Raw genomic sequence first — 20,437 nt, forward strand, 5'->3', positions numbered from 1 at the left:
CTCCACCAAAACTGTATATTACTGTAGATGGAACAAATGTATGGCGTGATGTTTAGACAAGTCTGTTGACCCTCCCCCCCCTTCCTCTTTCTGAGGTTCTTTTGTTTGTCTTTTTTCTGGCCCAGCAGGGCTCTGCTCTGAGCACCCCAAAGGGTTATTTGTCTGCCATCTCGGCTTTCCTCCAATTACCTGACCAACCCTTCCTGTTTAAATCTCCCATTGTTGGATGATTTCTTAAGGGTCTTACCCATCTCTTTCCTCCTACCCCGTTCACAATGGCCAAATGAGATTTGAACTTAGTTCTTACCTATCTAATATGTGCTTCCTTTGAGCCACTTCACAACTGCCCACTTTGCCTGCTTACTTTGAAAACAGTCTTCCTTGCAGCTGTCACCTCTGCCCGCAAAGTGAGTGAGCTGCAGGCTTTTTCTTCAAAGCCACTTTTCATCTCCATCCACCCTGACAAGGTGGTGCTTTGTACTAGGGCCTCTTTTCTGCCTAAAGTAGTCACGCCCTTTCAGGTAGGCTAGTCCATCACCTTGCTTACTTTTTATGCACCCCACATCCTTCTAAGGAAGAGGGGAGACTCCACCATCTGACCCAAAAAGAGCGTTGGCGTTCTATTTTGATCATACAAAAGAGTTTCGGGTGGACGATCAACTCTGTGGGTTATGTGGTTGAGAAGAAACATTGGGCAGCGCAGAAGAGAATTATCTCTACATAGATAGTTCTCTGCATTAAAATGTTCTACGCACTGGCTAAGAAGTGATCACCAGAGGGCTTGCACGCTCGTTCTACCAGAGCAGCTGCTGCAACCATTGTGTTAGCATGTGGAGTTCCAGTCATGGACATCTGCCAGGCAATAATGTGGGTATCCTTGCACACATTTACTAAACCCTACTGCCTGGACAGTCAGACCCGAAGGGATGGGTACTTTGCCTGTACGGCCCTGCAGTAGTTCCTAGTATGATCTTCATTCGCAGACCCATCTCCGGGGATGCTACTACTTGGGTTTCTGTTCTAAGGTAAGGAATCAGCAACTAGAATTCTCTATGAGATGAATAAGTTACTTACCTTTGGTAACAAATTATCTGGTAGAGACATATTCTAGTTGCAGATTCCTTACTGAGTCACCCATCCCCCTCGCTCTGCAAACTAATTTCTAGGAACAAACAGGGACTTCCCTTTCAGGGCTCTAGTTCTGGTGCACCAGAGTCAGTGTTCTTCATGGCTCAATGCTTCTGGCATAGAAAGCCATGAAAAGCTATCTACGACATACCTGGCGACCGCAACCGCAATGATGGATGCAGAGTCGACCAACACCACCTAATGGCGCGCAAGGGTACAGCTGGAAGAAAAATCTACGGATCCATACTGACGCCTGGGGGAAATTCTAAGGTTAAGAATCTGCTACTAGAATACATCTCTACCTGATAATTCATTACCGAACTTCAGTAACTTGTTTGTTAAGTACCAGTTTCAGTGGGAGAGAGTGCTAGGCATCTCCTTAAATGCAGAACAGTGATCTGACATTTTACACTGGGTGGCCAACTTCATTAGGCATGTCCAGGGGAGATAGGATATACATAAAATTCTATATAGATGGCACTACACACCATCTAGCTGGAGAGATGGGAAATATATTGGTACATTAGTAAATATGCTACTGCACAAGTGATGTGAAAATGTGTGAACATTTGATAAATGGATTGAAATACATATACATTTTTGCAAGATCATCACTCACATATCACATTTAAGGCTATCCAGCAGTCAGACTCCAACGTTTGTGTACCAGAATGCATTTGAATGAGGTGGTATAAAGCTAGGTACCACAGAATGCATTCTACTGCATCCAAGAACTGCCGGATGGGATCCAGAGGAGCAGTTAAACAGAACATACATTGGATAGAGCTTGCCAAAAGTAACAGCTATTTTTGTGATGTTTTAAGGCTGTTCTCCAGATAATGGTATCACCAGTAGAGTAATGCTGGGAGATCATCTTGTTTGGTAGACTGACATGTAACACATACCCACTTAAATGCAGTTAGGGGGAGCAGCCATATCACATGCATTGCTGGGGACAGAACAGCTGATCCCATTCTTATAGGAAACAGGGCAGGCACCAACAGTAGAGTTATGGTTGCAGAAGCTTTGGGTGCTGCTAGGTAATGAGAAGCTGGCATATGAAGCATTGGGAAAACCCATAGGTCTCGCTTTTGAGATGGAGTGGCTCTGCCAATGTCTTTTGTTCATGTTGTACACAGTATAGCATGAGTCTACTAATCCAAAAGGGATCAGTACATTCACAATAATTAAATTAGTAGTCACAGGAAATTGCTTTCATTTTAGTTTTAAAATATTTAAAAATGTAAATTCAAATATAGGACTGTGAGGGTAGGCTGTGCTCTAGAGGAGGGCAAAACACATGATAAACAAGGCAGTTCACTGAATATGAAGCAAGCAAATGAAAATCACAATAAAACCAACCAGTGGTAAGAAATGGGCATGATTTAAGACCTCTGTAAGTTCTTAGTAACCTGGAAATAGGTCTGTTTCAATCAAATAGCTCTGCTGTCTGGTAGAGTCTACCTAAAAAGGTGTCCCAGTTCTTTGCATTCCCTTGGTAGGAGAAGTAAAGGCTAGTGAAGCCATTTCCTTTTACAGGCAAGCTCATACTTCATTGAATATGGGAATTGCTCCTTATGTGTAAATAACCATTACCCATCTAGTTTCTTGACATCTTGAAAATTCACCCAAGAGCACCCAGTGGGTTCTAAAGCTGATGTTGTCACTTTTTTTTGGTGTAGATTGGGCCAAAATGGAAAGATGTTGTGACCAAATGCATCAAGGGTCATTATCAGCCTTTGCTGCTTCTTTATGCTGATCCTCGGGGTACACCGGTGTCAGTGCTAGATGCCTCCTCTCAGTTGGATTTACGGCAGTACAGCAGAACATGCTATGACAGTGAAGATTCAGGTAATACTGTTTCAATTTTTTTACTCCTAAGTCCTGTGCATCCCTCTGTTTTTAAATGCAGATATGACCCTAAATATTTGCTAACGACAAGGCAGTTTGAGACTTGGGAACAAATTTAGAGTTTCGTGGCTGGGATGTTATATTACAAAAGTGGCAGATATCCTGCCTGCTGTATTATAAGTGTAGTAGGCTATAATGCACTTGTAATATGATGGACAAGAAATGTGCCACTTCTGTGATGAAGTATCCTGCTGCCAAACTAAATAAGGCCCTTAGAATGATAATGAAGAACATTATTTGTGACTGAACCAGCTTTTCAAATTGATAAAATTGTGTTTGTTACATTTCTGGCCATAGGTATACATTCTATGCATACTCTTGCCATTTAGATTTTGGCTTGAATTTTTGCAGCTTGTTTTTATGTGAAGTTGTCTTTCTAGTCACGGAGTAGGATAGGCCTTCCCCTTTGGATGGCAATGCCTATAGGCACTGACTGGATTATTAGATTATTTTTCTCTGCCATCAGGTTCGAACAAGTATTGATGGTGTTCCTTCACTCGATGTCTCGGACGTTCATTGCTTCAGGCCCATGTGGTCAAATGTTTTAACCCTGTAGTGTAGGAGGCTTCCTTCATCTGTGGCTCTTCCTTCCCTGCTTCCTCAGTGAACTTCAGAGACCATTACTGAAGACCAGCCCTGACTCCTAGAGAATGAAGTGGCATAGGTGGTGATGGAATAGACACCCTTCAGGAAATACCCCGGACCAACCTCAGCAAGGTCTGTTTTCTTTGTATTCACTGCCAAGACTTCTCCTGATTAGCTTTTTGAATCAAGAAGACCATTTGCTAATGAAGAGACAGTCACTGGTTGCACATTGGGATCTTGTGGTCGACAGAATACACGCCAAACATCTTGGGCAAAGCTGACTCCCTCTGAGCCAAAGAAGAGGATGGTGAGTCATTTGGTTTTCCTGGCTCCTCATCCCACCCCACCGATACCGGCTCATCTGAACCCAAAGAGGCGAATGAAAGCAGTCCATCCACTACAGTTGGCATTGTCTCTCACATAAAGTCAACCCAGAGGACCATGATGGTTGAAGCTGATGCACAAATACGTCTCACCAAACCTCAGATTCATGCTGAGCTTGGTCTCCAAGGGGTCTGGCTTGGACACCCATGCATAAGTCATTGCCGCCTGCAGGTCCTCCACCACCTTGGGACCCCTATTGCTGCAAAGGTGAGGCATCAGAGCTGAGATTAGATCCAACCAAGAGCTCTGACCCCCATTGTCTTTTGAGTCTTAAGAAACCTGCCAGCACTGAAATATTCTTTCAAACCTAAGGCCCTGTCGGTGCCCCATCATTATTTGAAGCAAAAACGTTGTTTTTTTTTGTGGTTGTTTTATTATTATTATTATTCTTTTTTTTTACAAAGATCCCACAGATGATCCATGGGAAGATGTAGCATATCATGGGGTTATACAGCGGCCAGCCACATACCATAAGGATTATATGCAGACCATGCCGGAGGACAAAGATTTTCTGGTGGAGACAATCTTTGGATGATACGGTTTCTCTGGTTACTTTTTATATTGGGGGGCATGGTCAAGCCCGCCCAAAACCTGTAAGGAGTCTGAAAAATCCCAGGTTTTTACACCTAGAATGGAGAAGAGATTCAGACTTTCTCCCTTTGCCTCCACATACATCAGGGAACATGACCTCCTTAGACTCCCTGGTGGTACATACTACTCACAAATGGGCCGCTCTTCAAGCTACACGCCACACTGGCTGGGCTTATAACAACAACAAGCAAATTACTGCAGCTAGCGAAAGGGTTGCAGTCAGGGTTGCTATCCACTTGTGCCTAACTAGTTTTGTGAGCCTTCTGGCTCATTATGACAAGGTTCAGCTGGAGGGAATGGAGGGCCTACTGCAACACCTTCCTGAGGAGTTCCAGATAAGGAGGGATAAAATTATATCAAAGTGCAAATTCATCTCCATTGCCACTATACAATGTACCCTTGATTAATTTTTTACATGGTAGCTACAGAAGTAAACACCTCCATCATACTTCACATGCACTACTGGCTCTGTATAGGCAGCTTCAAGTTCAGCAGCATCTCATTAACTTGCCAATTGATGTAGAACACCTCTTCGGCCCACAGGGTGAGGAGATGCTTGAGAGAATCAAGGGCACATATACAACCAAAGCTATGGGTGCACTACAGACCTTGGCTGCTAGGAGCTCCTTTATGAATCCAAAATACAGAGGGGGGGCCTCCTTTCCTGACCAGACCCATTCGTACCAACAGCGGCAGCAGTCTTACCACCAAGTTGGTAGAGGGTACAATGATGGGCTCTTTTCGGGGAAACAGTTCCAACAAAAGAAGAGGCAGGGGGACTCCTGTCAAGGGAGCCTCTACCTCCAAACATAGACTTGCCCAGCATCTCCCTCCAATCACACAGCATCTGTCGGTGGGGAAAATGTGAGGGTTCTTTCCTTGATGGGAGAACATTACCTCAGACAGGTGAGTTCTGTCAGTTATTGAGCATGATTATGGCATAAAAACTTCTTTCAACCTCACCACGCATCCTACCCATACACAAACTCCGAGTCTGGCACACCATTGCTACAAAATAAGGTTCAGGTGTTCCTCCTCCAAGGAACAATAGAACTAGTACATCAAGGCAGGGGGGTTTAATCCCCAAGGATAGTCAGAAATAGAACAAGTCTATATAGATGTGTAATTTGTGTACCCCTGAGTAAAAGGAGTATTCTCTGTCCAATGTGTGTTGATCTCGCCAAACATCTGTTAGCAGCGATTCCCTCACCCATTGAGTCAAATGTTGTAATGCTAATATCAACTGTGCTCCCATCGGGGGGAGAGGATTCATCTATTTCCACACTGGGAACACTATTAAAGTCACCACACCATAGGCACTGCACCTGAGGACTAAAGAGCAGTGATGGATAAAGTGTGGTCAGGAAATCCACATTTGGGGCATATACCGCTACAGCAGTAAGTAATTCACCATCCAAGAGGTCCTCTTCCCACTCAATCAACCTTATTGCTTGTGGGTGTAAATGAAACTCCAGGTAGCACCTATATAAGAACACCCCTGGCATAACTGGAGTATATGGTTCCCACTGCTGCACCTCAACACTTCTTGCATAGTTTGTCCAATTCAACAGATGGCATGCATTTCCTGCAAGCATGCAGCAGGGATTCCCGCCTTTTAAGGTATATATTTATATCTCTGTGCAGGAGTAGCCATGCGTCTGATGGTGAGGATATGGTAACTACAAGAGAGTGCTCTGTCTTTCACAGCCATCAATGGGGTGATATAAAGGGCTCAGCCTGTCTTCCCAAGACCCAAGTAGAGCCACAAATATAAGCTGGTATAGTGGCAATATATAGAGGCAAGTGCAGTCAGGTCAACAAGAGTTAAACACCCAGCATCCCATCCCATATCAAGGCTTGAAGAACTACATTGCCAACAAACTGGCATCACAGAAGTGTGTACCATAGAAAGTCCATGTTGGTACGTGTGGGAATCCAAATAGGCAAACTGACAATGAATAGAGAATGCAGGCAATCACCCATCATCAAAAAGAGTGGTGTTGTTCGTGCACTGCACTTCCCTTCCTTCCCCATGCAGGTAGAACATGACACAACCATGCCCCCATTGGCAATGCTACCTGCTACCTAAGTTACACACCGATTGCAGAAAAGGTATATGCATCCAAAGTTATTGCACTGTACAGGTAAAACATGACACAAATGTAGGAAGCTGGCCTTTTGTGTAGAACACTTAGGGTGTTATCACCTTATACCAGGTCTAGGAATCCCCTATTAGTGAGGTGTAGTCAGTATCTAGGAAGCCAGGCTCTCTAGACTTTGCTGTGGATGAGCAGCCAAGGCTTATTTAGGAGACATGCAAAAAGCTCATGCAATACCCCTTATAGTCATACAACACTTAAACACATGAAAGAACCACACAGTGTTACAAAAATAAAGGTTCTTTATTTAAGTGACACAAATATTAACCTCTTCGCTGCCAGGCCTTTTCCCCCTCAGGTGCTAAGCCTTTTTTTTGGCTATTTGGGGCAGTTTGCGCTTAGGCCCTCATAACTTTTTGTCAACGTAAGCTACCCATGCCAAATTTGCGTACTTTTTTGCCACCATCCTAGGGATTCTAGAGGTACCCAGACTTTGTGGGTTCCCCTGAAGGAGGCCAAGAAATTAGCCAAAATACAGTGAACATTTCGTTTTTTCAACAAAATGGGAAAAAAGGGCTGCAGAAGAAGGCTTGTGTTTCTTTTCCTGAAAATGACATCAACAAAGGGTTTACAGTGCTACAATCACCAGATTTCTAGCTTTCAGGAACAGGCAGACTTGAATCAGAAAACTCAATTTTTCAACACAATTATGGCATTTGACTGAGACATACCCCATTTTTACGATTTTTTTGTGTGCTTTCAGCCTCCTTCCAGTCAGTGACAGAAATGGGTGTGAAACCAATACTGGATCCCAGACACCTAAACATTTCTGAAAAGTAGGCAAAATTCTGAATTCAGCAAGAGGTAATTTGTGTAGATCCTACAAGGGTTTCCTACAGAAATTAACAACTGAAATAAAAATAATATTGAAATTGAGGTAAAAAAAACAGCAATTTTTCTCTACGTTTTACTCTGTAACTTTTTCCTGCAATGTCAGAGTTTTGAAAGCAATATACTGTTACGTCTGCTGGACACTTCTGGTTGCGGGGATATTTAGGGCTTGTAGGTTCATCAAGACCCCTAGGTACCCAGAGCCTATAAATAAGCTGCATCTTGCAGTGGGTTTTCATTCTATACCAGGTATACAGCAATTCATTTGCTGAAATATAAAGAGTGAAAAATAGGTATCAAGAAAACCTTTGTATTTCCAAAATGGGAACAAGATAAGGTGTTGAGGAGCAGTGGTTATTTTCACATCTCTGAATTCTGGGGTGCGCATACTAGCATGTGAATTACAGGGCATTTCTCAAATAGATGTGTTTTTTACACACTCTTACATTTGGAAGTAAAAATGTAGAGAGAGACAAGGAGCAATACCACTTGTTTTGCTATTCTATGTTCCCCCAAGTCTCCCAATAAAAATGGTACCTCACTTGTGTGGGTAGGCCTAGTACCCGCAACAGGAAATGCCCCAAAACACAATGTGGAGACATCACATTTTTCCACAGAAAACAGAGTTTTTTTTTTTTTTTTGCAAAGTGCCTACCTGTAGATTTTGGCCTCTAGCTCAGCCAGCACCTAGGGAAACCTACCAAACCTGTGCATTTTTAAAAACTAGAGACCTAGTGGAATTCAAGATGGGGTGACTCGTGGGTCTCTCACCAGGTTCTGTTTCCCAGAATCCTTTGCAAACCTCAAAAGTTTGCTAAAAAAACACTTTTTCCTCACATTTCGGTGACAGAAAGTTCTGGAATCTGAGAGGAGCCACACATTTCCTTCTACCCAGCGTTCCCCCAAGTCTCCCGATAACAATGATACCTCACTTGTGTGGTTAGGCCTAGTGCCCGCGAGAAGAAATGCTCCAAAACACAACATGGACACATCACATTTTATCAAAGAAATCAGAGGTGTTTTTTGCAAAGTGCCTACCTGTAGATTTTGGCCTCTAGCTCAGCCAGCACCTAGGGAAACCTACCAAACCTGTGCATTTTTTTAAAACTAGGGACCTAGGGGAATCTATGATGGGGTGACTTGTGGGACTCTCACCAGGTTCTGTTACCCAGAATCCTTTGCAAACCTCAAAATCTGGCTAAAACAACACTTTTTCCTCACATTTCAGTGACAGAAAGTTCTGTAATCTGAGAGGAGCCACACATTTCCTTCCACTCAGCGTTCCCCCAAATCTCCCGATAAAAATGATTCCTCACTTGTGTGGGTAGGCCTAGTGCCCGTGACAGGAAATGCCCCAAAACACAACGTGGACACATCACATTTTTCTACTGAAAACAGGTGTTTTTTGCAAAGTGCCTACCTGTAGATTTTGGCCTCTAGCTCAGCCGGCACCTAGGGAAACCTACCAAACCTGTGCATTTTTTAAAGCTAGAGGCCTAGTGGAATCCAAGATGGGGTGACTTGTGGGGCTCTGACCAGGTTCTTTTACCCAGAATCCTTTGCAAACCTGAAAATTAGGCTAAAAAAAACACTTTTTCCTCACATTTCAGTGACAGAAACTTCTGGAATCTGAGAGGAGCCGCAAATTTCCTTCCACCAGGCATTCCTGCAAGTCTCCCGATAAAAATGATATCTCACTTGTGTGGGTGGGCCAGGTGCCTGCAACAGAAAAAGGCCACAAACTTGTAGAGATTGAAGGGATAGCACAGCGAGTTGATAAGCACATATTCTTCTTTTATACATCTTTAGGCTGACTCTGCTTTGGGGACCCACACAAGTGAGGTGTCATTTTACTTGGGAGACTAAGGGGAATGCTGGGGAGTGGGAATTTTGTGCTGGAGCAGTGATCGTTCAAAGAAAAGTCAGGAAAATATGCTTTTTTAAGCAAATGTTGAGGTTTGCAGAGGAGTCTGGGTAAGAAAATGTTGGGGAATCCACGCACGCCACACCTGCCTGGACTCCGGGTATCTAGTTTAAAAAAATGTCTGCGTTTGGTACGTTTCCCTAGATGAAGGCCGCACCCAGGACCAAAAACATAGGTGCCCCCTCCACCCCAAACACAGGTAGTATTGTAATATATCATTTTGATGTGTCCACATACGTCTGTGATGTGCCAAACACTAAAGTTGTGAAAAGAAACGCACTTAGGTTATGTGAAAAAGACCCCTCACCCACCAACCAAGTTGGTGGCATGCTTCATCATCGGGGTCCCACCTGAGACACCTAGCGTGTCACAAGTGTGCTGCGACGCCTGAATACAGCAGAGCAGGTTTTTTAATTCTTACCACACATACTGGTTGGATTTGGCACGAGGGTGAGTGATGGTTCAGTAACTCAAATTTTATTAAGAAGAGATTTCATAAAAGTGAAATGCACTGTTAATAACTGAAAGGCCAAAAAACTGAACCAATGACTCACAGCTCGTGAGCTGTAAAGCCACGGCAAGGCACCAACCGCTTTACAGTCCATTCACACACCTTTCATACAAGACCATTCACGCCACCAGCTACGGGCCCAGCACATTACGACACTCGCATTGACAGACAGTGCCACTCAGGGGCCCATTACTTTCATACGCCCACATGCCTGATACAGCAATCATACCAGCTGATGAGTGTGTGGACTGGCATTTGGCTGGCACCGCCAGCCAAGCACCACCCCACGCACACCACCAGCCAAGCGCCACCCCACACACACCGCCAACCAAGCGCCACCCCACACACACCGCCAACCAAGCGCCACCCCAAGCACACCACCAACCAAGCGCCACCCCCCGTACACCGCCAGCCAAGCACCACCCCACCCATACTGGCAGCCAAGCGCCACCACACGCACACCGCCATCACTTTTTTTTTATAAACAACAAAGAAACCACTAACTTATTATGAAATAAGTACAAAAGTACAAACACAAAAGCTCTAACATGACAGTAATGCCAACCGTGAAACTGAACATATGAAAATACAAAATAGGCATTTTACGCTCACAGTATTTCCCCAAAAACCTTCTTGGTGTGGTAACTTCTAAAACAGCCGGCCACACACAGCCCAGGCTTTGAAGGGCAATCAGGGCAGTACATCCGGCTCTACCTCCGGATACCTCTTCGGGCACATACTCTGCATTTCTTTGTGGGCAAGTCTTTTTTGGGAGTGGGAAGAATGTGATTTGGAAAGTGCTGATCAATCTAGCCACATCCTCCACTGCTACTCTAGGAACTCTTTCCTGTTCCACCACAATAAGGCTTTCTATCACTGATTCCTGAAATTTAAAAAATGTCATCCTTGACTCAAGGGAACACTCTATGAACCCAATAAAAGCATTAAAAGTTGCCAGATTAAATAAATGTAGGGCCAACTTTTTATACCACACGTAAGACTTAGGAAGAGCAATGTAAGGTTCCAACCTCTGATCTACTCTATCAACACCACCCATGTGCCTATTGTAGTCCAAAATGCACACAGGTTTGCGCACTTCCGCAACCTGACCCCAAACAGTCACAGGGGAAGTACTCTCATCATGGATGGTAGATAGCATGTACACATCCCTCCTGCCTGAAAATTTCAGAGCTAGCAGCTCATTATTCCTCAAGGCACTGCACTGCCCCCTCTCAAGTTTTTTACAGACAAGCTCCCATGATTAGCCTTTCCGGTTAGAACGGATTGTGCCACAAGCAACAGTGTCCACTCTAAACAACTCCTTGAACAACTGCACTCCAGTGTAGAAATTATCTATGTACAAATGGTGACCTTTGTTAAACAGTCATCTATCAAGTCCCCACACAATTTTTTCGCTAACTCCAAAAGTGGCCGGACAACCAGGAGGGTCAATACTGGAATTCCTACCAGTGTAGACCCGGAAATTATACATGTATCCTGTACTGCTTTCTGACAGCATATACAATTTAATCCCATACCATGCCCTCTTACAAGGAATGTACTGCTTAAAAACTAAACGCCCCTTGAAAAGGACCAAAGACTCGTCCACACTTATCTCTTTGCCTGGAACATAGACCGCTGAAAACCGATCTACAAAATGATCACGGACAGGCCTAATCTTAAAAAGACGTTCACAATCATGGTGATCTTGTGGCAATTCTAAAGCATTGTCTATAAAATGCAGCATACGAAGAAGAAGCAAATAGCGATTACGTGCCATAGTTGCAGGAAATATAGCCGTTGCCATCAAGGGACTAGTAGACCAATAAGAAGCCAGTGATGGCTTCCTGATCAACCCCATCAAAAAAGTCAAACCTAAAAACTTTTTCATCTCTTCCAGATATGTGGGAACCCACTGAGTAGCTCTCGACTGAGGCCTAAGTCTGGCAGCGTTGGCCCTCAAATATTGCTCTGCATACAAATTAGTCTGCTCCACAGTCTCTTCCAAAAATACATCGTTCATAAACAAGTGAAAGAAATGGACAGGCAAAAAGTTTTCCGTATTGACTCTACACCCTGGGAGACCAGTAAATGCAGGTAACTGTGGCTGCTCCATGTTTGGGGCAATCCAGGTGTCAGGTCTTCTAATGGGAAACCCTTCAGCCCCAGGCTGCTGCACACTTGGCACATCAATGTCCTCCTCTAAAACAGGCCCTTCATCTGCACTGAGAGTGGCTTCCTCATCAGAAGAATCTTCTCTGACAGAAAACTCATTGCCAGAATCTCTCACTTCCTCCTCTGCCTCAGATGCAGAGTCAGTCTCGTAATCATGGTCTGAAGACGACTCAAAGAGCATGCCAACAACCTGCTGAGCGGTCACTCTGCGGCTAGCCATGATCCTCCTTAACAACAAATGGATTGCCAACAACAACTAGCACTAAAATAAGTAATAAACAAAGTGTAGCTTTATCACAAAGAGTTATGTACTAAAAAACTATACCACTCACTTGCCTGAAAAAGCTACTCACCAGCAACTACTCTGCACAGACACAGCAATCACCAAAGATATCACACTAAAAAGAAAAAAAAAATAGACATATGACAACACAAATATCATTGTGCTCAAATCTAAGGACAATTTCACACACACTACTGCATTTTGTACATCACCTACAAATATGTAATTCATGCATATCAACAATACTCCTTTGGAGTAAATTGCTTTCACTTACCTAAAACATGCAACTATGCAAACCGCAGGACAACTACTGCCAAAACCGCAAGGATCCACAGCAAAGGAAGCAAAAGGTTTCAACTAGAACAAAAAGAAGAAATAAACTGTTATAATCACAAATACAAATACTTCACCAGTTGACATACACCCCGCCACCAAGAACTTAGAAATTGTCCCTGGTGCCTAAGTGGCTTCTGCCCCCCTAGGGGGCAGATGGGCCTAAAAAACAAAAGGGCGATCTGCCCCCAAGGGGGGCAGAAATGGCCAACAGCTCTGGGGGGGGGGGGCGGGCCTTGCCAAAGGGGGAGAATGGGGGTGCCCCCAGCACAAAAAAACAAAGGGAAACAAAAAAAAAAGAAATCTCTGACATCTTGGTGCCTTCTGCCCCCTTGGGGGCAGATGGGCCTAAAAAAAATAGGCCGATCTGCCTCCAAGGTGGGCAGAAATGGCCATTAGTAACGTGCCCCCTTTGGGCCCAAAAAACAGCCGATATGCCCCCGGGGGGGCTGAAATAGGATTATTTATGCCCCCCAGGGGAGTGACCCTTGCCCAAGGGGTCGCTCCCCAAAACGTAGCGAAAATAAATTCCCTGGTGTCTAGTGGTTTTCGAACCATCCCTGGGGGCAGATCGGCTGAAAAATCGGCCGATCTGACCCCAGGGGGGCCGAAATACGATAAAAAATAGCCCCCAATGGGAGCGACCCTTGCTCAAGGGGTCGCTCCCAATAATAAAGCTACAAATAAATCCCTGGTGCCTAGTGGGAATTCCTGCTCCATGATCGCGGGCCCCGCCCGCGATTGTGGAGCAGGAATCCACTGTAAACAGGCACAGGTGGAAAGGAAAAACCCTTTCCTTTCACCCGCGTCTGTTTTCCCCACCAAAACCACCAAAAAGGGAAGGACTCACCTCGTTGTGGTCCTTTCCCTCGACGCGCTGGAAGCAAATGGCTTCCAGTGTGTACTCGGCAACAATTGATGACGGTGCGCTGTGAGCGTGCTGACATCAGATTGCCGAGGGGGGGTCGGGGGTGGAAGGGGAAGGGATTCCCCTTCCATCCCGGACTGGGGGGGTGTGGGTGGGGGCCCACGGGGGGAGCGCTGGCACTCCCCCAGTGGGCCAGGTGCAGGCCGAGGTGATCTCGTCCCAAGCATATGGGAACCGTGTGCTGGGACGAGATCACCTCGTCCAAGGCACTGAGGGGGTTAAAATACTATATAGGCAATACACTAGCAGGTGAGTAAACACTCTATTATATACAACTTAGTTGTCACAAATGAGCATAGAAAGTAATAGAAAACTGTACAATAACAATAGACAGTAGTGACCCTTGGTGGAGCCCAAGCCATATACTAAAAAAAATGGAATGCAAATGAGGGACCCCCACCGAGGTAAGCTGAATCTGTAGAGGGGAGATGGAGGAACTAGGAACCCCAAAAGGTAAGTACCAGACTGCCTCCCAGCGACAAGGAGAGAAGAGGTAAGCACCTGTTTTTTCCCAAACCCACAGAAAAACTTTGTGAAAGGACTGTGCAAGACCCAAGCCAGACTGCAAGAAACTGATGATGGATTCAGACAGAAGAGTACCTGCAAATGAAGGGGGACCAAGTCCAGTTCCAGTTGGAGTATCCCGTTGGGGCAGGAGCCACTACCCACCCTTATGGAGGTGCAGGACCAGGTTGACAATGAAGACGAGGAGTCCGCTATGCAGCAGAGGAAGAGTTGCAGAGGTGATGCAGTCGATGTCCCAAGTCAAAAGAAGAGTTGCAATCTGTCAGGGGTGTGGAAAAACCACGAACAAGCCTTGGCAAAGGCAAGAGTTGCAGAAGAGGAGTTGCAGAGCTGCGGGGGACCAGGAAGGTCCGAGGGGACTCAACCCAAAGAAGGGGAGTCCCAGGCACCCCCGAGCAGTCAGGAGAGCAAGAAGTCATGGATGCAGCCCCTGCAGGCAACTCACAGGCAGCTGGCACAGGAGTCAGAGTGAGGCCCACTAAGCACACCTGGAAATAAGTCCCACATCGCTGGAGCAGCAGGCAGGAGACCAAGCATTGCAAGGGAGAGTGCTGGAGGCTGGGGCTACATGGAGCCTGAAGGTCCCTCAGAAGAAGAGCCAACAAGCCTTGGTAGCTGTAAGAGTCGCGGTACACAAGGGTACTGTTCTGCAAGAAGAGGTAAAGGCTCCCATCCTCCAAAGTTGAACAGCTGGTAGAGGAGACCACTTTGAACCACCTCCTGTTGTGCAGGAGCCACACATAGTTGCAGGAGAGAGGAACCATGCAGCCAATCGTCGTTGCCTGCTGATGCAGGGGAGTGGCTCATTCACTCCAAGGAGATTCCTTCTTGCTTCTTGGTGCAGACTAAAGCCTTGCCACCCTCAGAGAATGCACAGCTTGGGAAATGTTGCAGTTGTTGGAAAGAGCTAGAGAAACAATGTTGCAGAGCAAAGTCTTTGCTGCAGCAGCAGATTGTAGGTTCCTGTGAAGTCCAGATGTGGTTCTAGAGGCCAGAAGTAGAATTAAACATTGCAGAGGAGTCCTGCTGAAATCTTGCACATCGAATTTGAGGATCCACCCAGGATGGAGACCTTAAATAGCCCTGAAAGGGGTATTGGTCACCTAGCAAAATGATCACCTATCAAGAGGGGGTTGTGACGTCACCTGCCTGACCTGGCCACTCAGATGCTCCCAGAGGCCCCTGCCCACCTTGGATTCAAGATGGCAGAATCAAGTAGCCCCATGGAGGAGCTCTAGGCACTACCCCTGGGATAGTGATGGACATGGGAGTGGTAACTTCCCTTTCCATTGTCCAGTTTCATGCCAGATCAGGGATTGGAGGTCTCTGAACCGGTGCAGACTGGTTTATGGAAGGTGGGCACCAAATGTGCCCTTCAAAGCATACCAGTGGCTTGGGGAGGCTACCCCTCCCAAGCCATGTAACACCTATTTCCAATGGAAGAGGGTGTTGCTACCCTCTCCCAAAGGAAATCCTTTGCTCTGCCTTCCTGGGCTTGAGCTTTTAAAGCAGCAGAAGGGCAGAAAGCTGTCTGTAGGATGGCAGCAGCGTGGGCTGGCCGGGAAAACCCTGCTAACTGGTTGGAGCAAAGCTGGGAGTCCTCTAAGGAGCCCTCATAGTGCATGAAATCATACAACCAATACTGGCAACAGTGTTGTGGTATGATTCCGACATGTTTCATACTAAAAATGCCTAGGTTCAGAGTTAACATTATGTAGCTGGACATCGGTAGTGACTGATGTCCAGTACACAGCTAAAATAGCTTCCCCACACTCAAGAAGTCCAGAAAAATAGCGTTCGTGGGGGCACCTCTGCTCATGCAGGGGTGACTTCACACACAGGTACCTGCACTCTGCCCTCTGGGCTAGGAGGACTTGCAATAGGGGTGACTTACAGTGACCTGGTGCAGTGACCTGTAGTCAAAAGGGTGCAACCCTTTCACGCAGGCTGCAATGGCAGGCCTGCAGACACACTTTCCATGGGCTCCCCTGGGTGGCATAATACATGCTGCATCCCATGGGGAACACCTGGTGCCCCAATGCCCTGGGTACCTAGGTACCATATACTAGGGACTTATATGGGGGGCACCAGTATGCTAATTGTGGGGTGTAACAGGTTAGGTACAACCAAATGCAGAGAGAGAGAGCACAGTCACTGGGATCCTGGTTAGCAGGATCCCAGTGAACACAGTAACAACACGCTGACATCAGGCACAAAGTGGGGGTAACCATGCCAAAAAAGAGGGGACTTTCCTACAACCATGCCTTCATTGGCAATGCGACCTGCTACCTAAGTCACACACCGACCGCGGAAAGGATATATGCATCATAAGTTAATGCACCAAGTCCTCAGTCATCGAGTGTTGTCAGTACCCTGTCACAGTTCCAATTCAACTTCTGCTAGGTCATCAATGTCCAGTCCATCCGGAGAGGTCCCGTAGTCCGTATCACTCCTTGTTGAATCTGTGACAGGCCTAGCCCTCTGCTCACCCTCCTAGACTACCATGGCCCATTCTCTGGCTGCCTGTTCACATGTGGAATGAATCTGCAGTTTCCTGCGCAACATCCACCTCCGTCTGTGGACCTGCCAGGGACCATCTCTTCCTCCTTGTTCTAGTAGATCAGTTTTCTCCCTTCGATTCCAGCCAAGTGCCTTGAAAAACTGTATTATCCCCATCGATTATCCCCAGATTAGTAGGATATTACAATGAATAGCTGAGATTCGTTTGTTGTAGGTGATGTTTATTCATGGGGAAGAAGGCTCTTGGCCTTTGCACCTCTGAGGTGTAATCCGGAAATATGTTTAAAGGACAATGCTCTGCCGTTCAAAGACCGTTGTTCCTGCATGTTTGTAGTATGTGATCTCAATGCCTAATATTAAGGGGAAGTGCTGCCTCTGGTCTGGGAAGTGCACCTGGTGCATACCCAGGGACTCTGTCTGCACGCCCTGTGGAGAGACATGTAGACTGTTTGCCATCCAGTACTGTCTCTACCGGCCATTTTTCTAAGTATAGCTCAGTGCTCTATCCCACCACACCTTCAGGCTGATCAATGAGCTGCATATTATTTCCGCATGTTATTCCTCCTCTGCATTATTGGTGTTTAGTCTGAGAAATTTGATTTTTTTCTGCAAGTTATGCAGCTGTATCTGCATGCCTTATAACATAAGGCATATTGCAGCAAGGGCTAAGTCATTATTGTCTACCCTGTTGGTCTGCTTCCTGTGGTCTTAATGCATTTGACCCAAGTCTATAGCCATTGCGTCAAGTTTGGGTTTATATGTGGTCTTGACGTCTTGGAAAATAGCCTCAACTTTCCCAGATTGTTCGTGCAGGATAGTGACCAGTGTATCAGCATGGGACGTGGCGTTCTCACACTGTAATTTTGTGCAGTCACCCTGGTCAGGGTGTTTCACTCCCCGAAGCTTTCTCATCTTCCCAGGGGCTCAAGGCAATCACAAGGTGCACAGGGCCCTGCTGCGAGTAAACAGGGGGTTTAGCAGTCGACAGCTGGGCAGGTCTGGCAGGCCACCAGAGTCACTTCTGTCCTCACACTACTCACCACTCTTAATGTCGTAGGTGGTCACCCGAAATAGCAGTGGATCACTGGAAGGAGAAAGAATAGCAAGCAGTTATCGTCACCTCAACTCAGCCGGGCTCACAGCCAGCTGCTCTTCCCTGCAACATACACACGCCCTTTGCGGCTGCAAGAGATCCCATGCTTCAGGTAAAAGAAGACTGTCCACTCTGCAGTCCATGTATGGGGGGGTGGTATCATTACTTCCTTGGATTCTGGCAGCATTAGGCAGCCTATCCTTAATCAGCCACTCGAGTACTGCCATCTGTGCTGCCTCAGTACTCCGGCAAGGCGTAATGGAAGGCCATGAAAGGCTGCCGCCTTAGTTTCCCTCCACACCTCAGGAGCAATCTGGAGTGAGTGTCCGGCTGTCTCAGGTAAGTCCCACTATGGAATCCTGCTAGGTTGGTGGGGGGTGGTAGATAAATGTAGGGTATAAGTTAGGTAGGGCAATATTCAGTGAGCTCTCCAAGTGTGCAACCTACATGGCCGTCTGCTTGGCCATACCTCCTCTGGAATAACATTTCTTAATTTTGTCACAAGTGTTTTAGGTAATATTTTGACATCCACATTAATTAAGGAAATGGGTCTATAACTGCCCGTTGTTTCTCTGCTCTTGTAAATGCCTCCATTTCAGCTTTAGCAAATCCCTTTCCAGAGCTGATGTGTATTTAAGTGCAAACTTTTCAGTCTCTAGTTTGCATCTGAGTTGTGGTTTGAGGTTGGCATTGTATTTTGCAGTCAGCACAGAATTTGTACTATCAAGGTACTTCCTCTCTTCTACGGTTTTCCCTCATAATGAACCCTCTCTAGGTCTCTTTACCTACAGCCAGTAGAGTCTGTGTATAGGCCACTAGTTGATCATTCTTAGACTCATAAACTTGAATGTGCACGTTCAGGAAGCTTTTCTCTTCCGTCAATTTGTAATTGGTGGTATTTGTCCTTCAGTGCATCTCTGGGAGGAAGTATAAGGCGAGTTAGGGGCAGGCTATGATTAGACTCCCCTCCTGATAGTATATTTGAATGAGAAGAAGAGAGGAGTAGTAACACTGGCACCAGGAAAAAGCCTATACTGGATGACCATGGACTAGTGAATAATATGTATAGTCTTTGTCTGATGGATGTAGTAGAGGCCACAAATCCACCAATTTATGGTCAGCCATCATGTTGGACAGAAGTGACCTATTAGCTGCATTACACTTGTCTAGAGGCCCAGTTCTGTCTACTATAGGGTCTGTCTTCACATTCCAATCCTTCCATAGCAACTTGAGTGTTCTCAAATTCTATAAGTAGTCTGGATAGTTGTGTTAATGTCAGTGACTTTATGCTGATTGGTACATAAAGTGATCCCATAACTAGTGTCTGTCCTAATGCTTTTATTTTGGAAAAGGCATACCTCCCTTCCAGGTCAGTCCATGTGCTGCAGAGTGCTTTTTGCAAGAACGTTTTGCAAATAAGTATTACCACTCTACATAGTGAACAGAAAGGAGGGGGGAACCAAACTTCCAAGTGCTTCCTGACGAACCTAGGGACACAAAAAAGAGACTACAAAGTACCAAACCACAAAAGGGGAGTAGGATTTGGAATATATGATGGTGATCCAATAAAGCTCCTCTCATGGAATGTGGCGGGCCTTAGAATGAAGTTAAGTGATCCAGAGGGGTGTAATTTTATAAACCAACACCACATTATTATGATGCAGGAACCCTGGGCCCCACAGGCACAACACAGAGCAGGGTATCTGACTTTTCAAAAGCTAGCAGTTCTAGCACCATCAGGACACACAGCGGGAGGTTTAGTAGTTTGGCTTAAGCAGGACTTATTCCCAAAGGTAAAGGTAATCCCCTGCATCAACAGGGATATATTGGCTGTAGAACTTAAGATCGTGGGCCAAAGGGGGATTAATCACATAGCTATTGTAAACATTTATATTAGACCTGCACCATTAAGTATTCAAACCCCTATGGTGGGCCAGATTGCAGATATGCTAACAGCTGCCCGGGGAAACACAGGTAATAGTGGCTGGGTATTGTAACACCCAACTGAGATTTAATGAAAACTATCCATTGATGATACATCTCTATGGAGAATCTCTGGGTAGATTGAGACCAGTGCAGGTAGAGACACGAAGAGTCCCTGTGCTGGCAGCCCACCTGGAGAACCTAATTACTAGTATGGGGCAGATCAATGGGAACACAAGATCAGATGATTTGGCTGTGCCGCACGTTCAAGAAAGGAATCTACTCAAGCCATCTTGATTATATCTTCTTGGACCAAAGGCTCTGGCCATCCCTTATCAACATGATTGTGATCCCAAGAGCTGATAGTGATCATTAAGCCCTTTGTGCAGTCTTTTCAGTACCTTTTTTCCAAGACTATGGCCTGCCTACATGGGTAGAGGGAAGCAACATCAAGGAAACAAACAATAGGAAGAATTTAAAGTGGGTATCGGTGACAAATGATGTGAAGGTCCAGACCACAATTTGTCTTAGGGTCATAGAGAGGCTGTCCCCTCTGGTGTCTACTAATCCTCCAGTGGTTAACTTTGTCCAGCTGCATTGCAGCTTGATGGACCTTTTGAGTCCTCTTTTTAC

General features: G+C 45.8%; 1 protein-coding gene across 2 annotated transcripts in view; it reads left to right on the plus strand.

The window, feature by feature from the left end:
• Positions 1–20,437, plus strand: part of USP54 (ubiquitin specific peptidase 54) — a 1,958,070-nt gene that overhangs the window by 830,537 nt on the left and 1,107,096 nt on the right. For both annotated transcript variants that reach the window (XM_069240548.1, XM_069240549.1), the window contains exon 10: positions 2,811–2,979. In XM_069240548.1, the coding sequence (XP_069096649.1) occupies positions 2,811–2,979 (169 nt within the window). The remainder of the gene's footprint in view (positions 1–2,810; positions 2,980–20,437) is intronic.

This window comes from Pleurodeles waltl, chromosome 6 (assembly GCF_031143425.1).
Source record: "Pleurodeles waltl isolate 20211129_DDA chromosome 6, aPleWal1.hap1.20221129, whole genome shotgun sequence".
NCBI lineage: Eukaryota > Metazoa > Chordata > Amphibia > Caudata > Salamandridae > Pleurodeles > Pleurodeles waltl.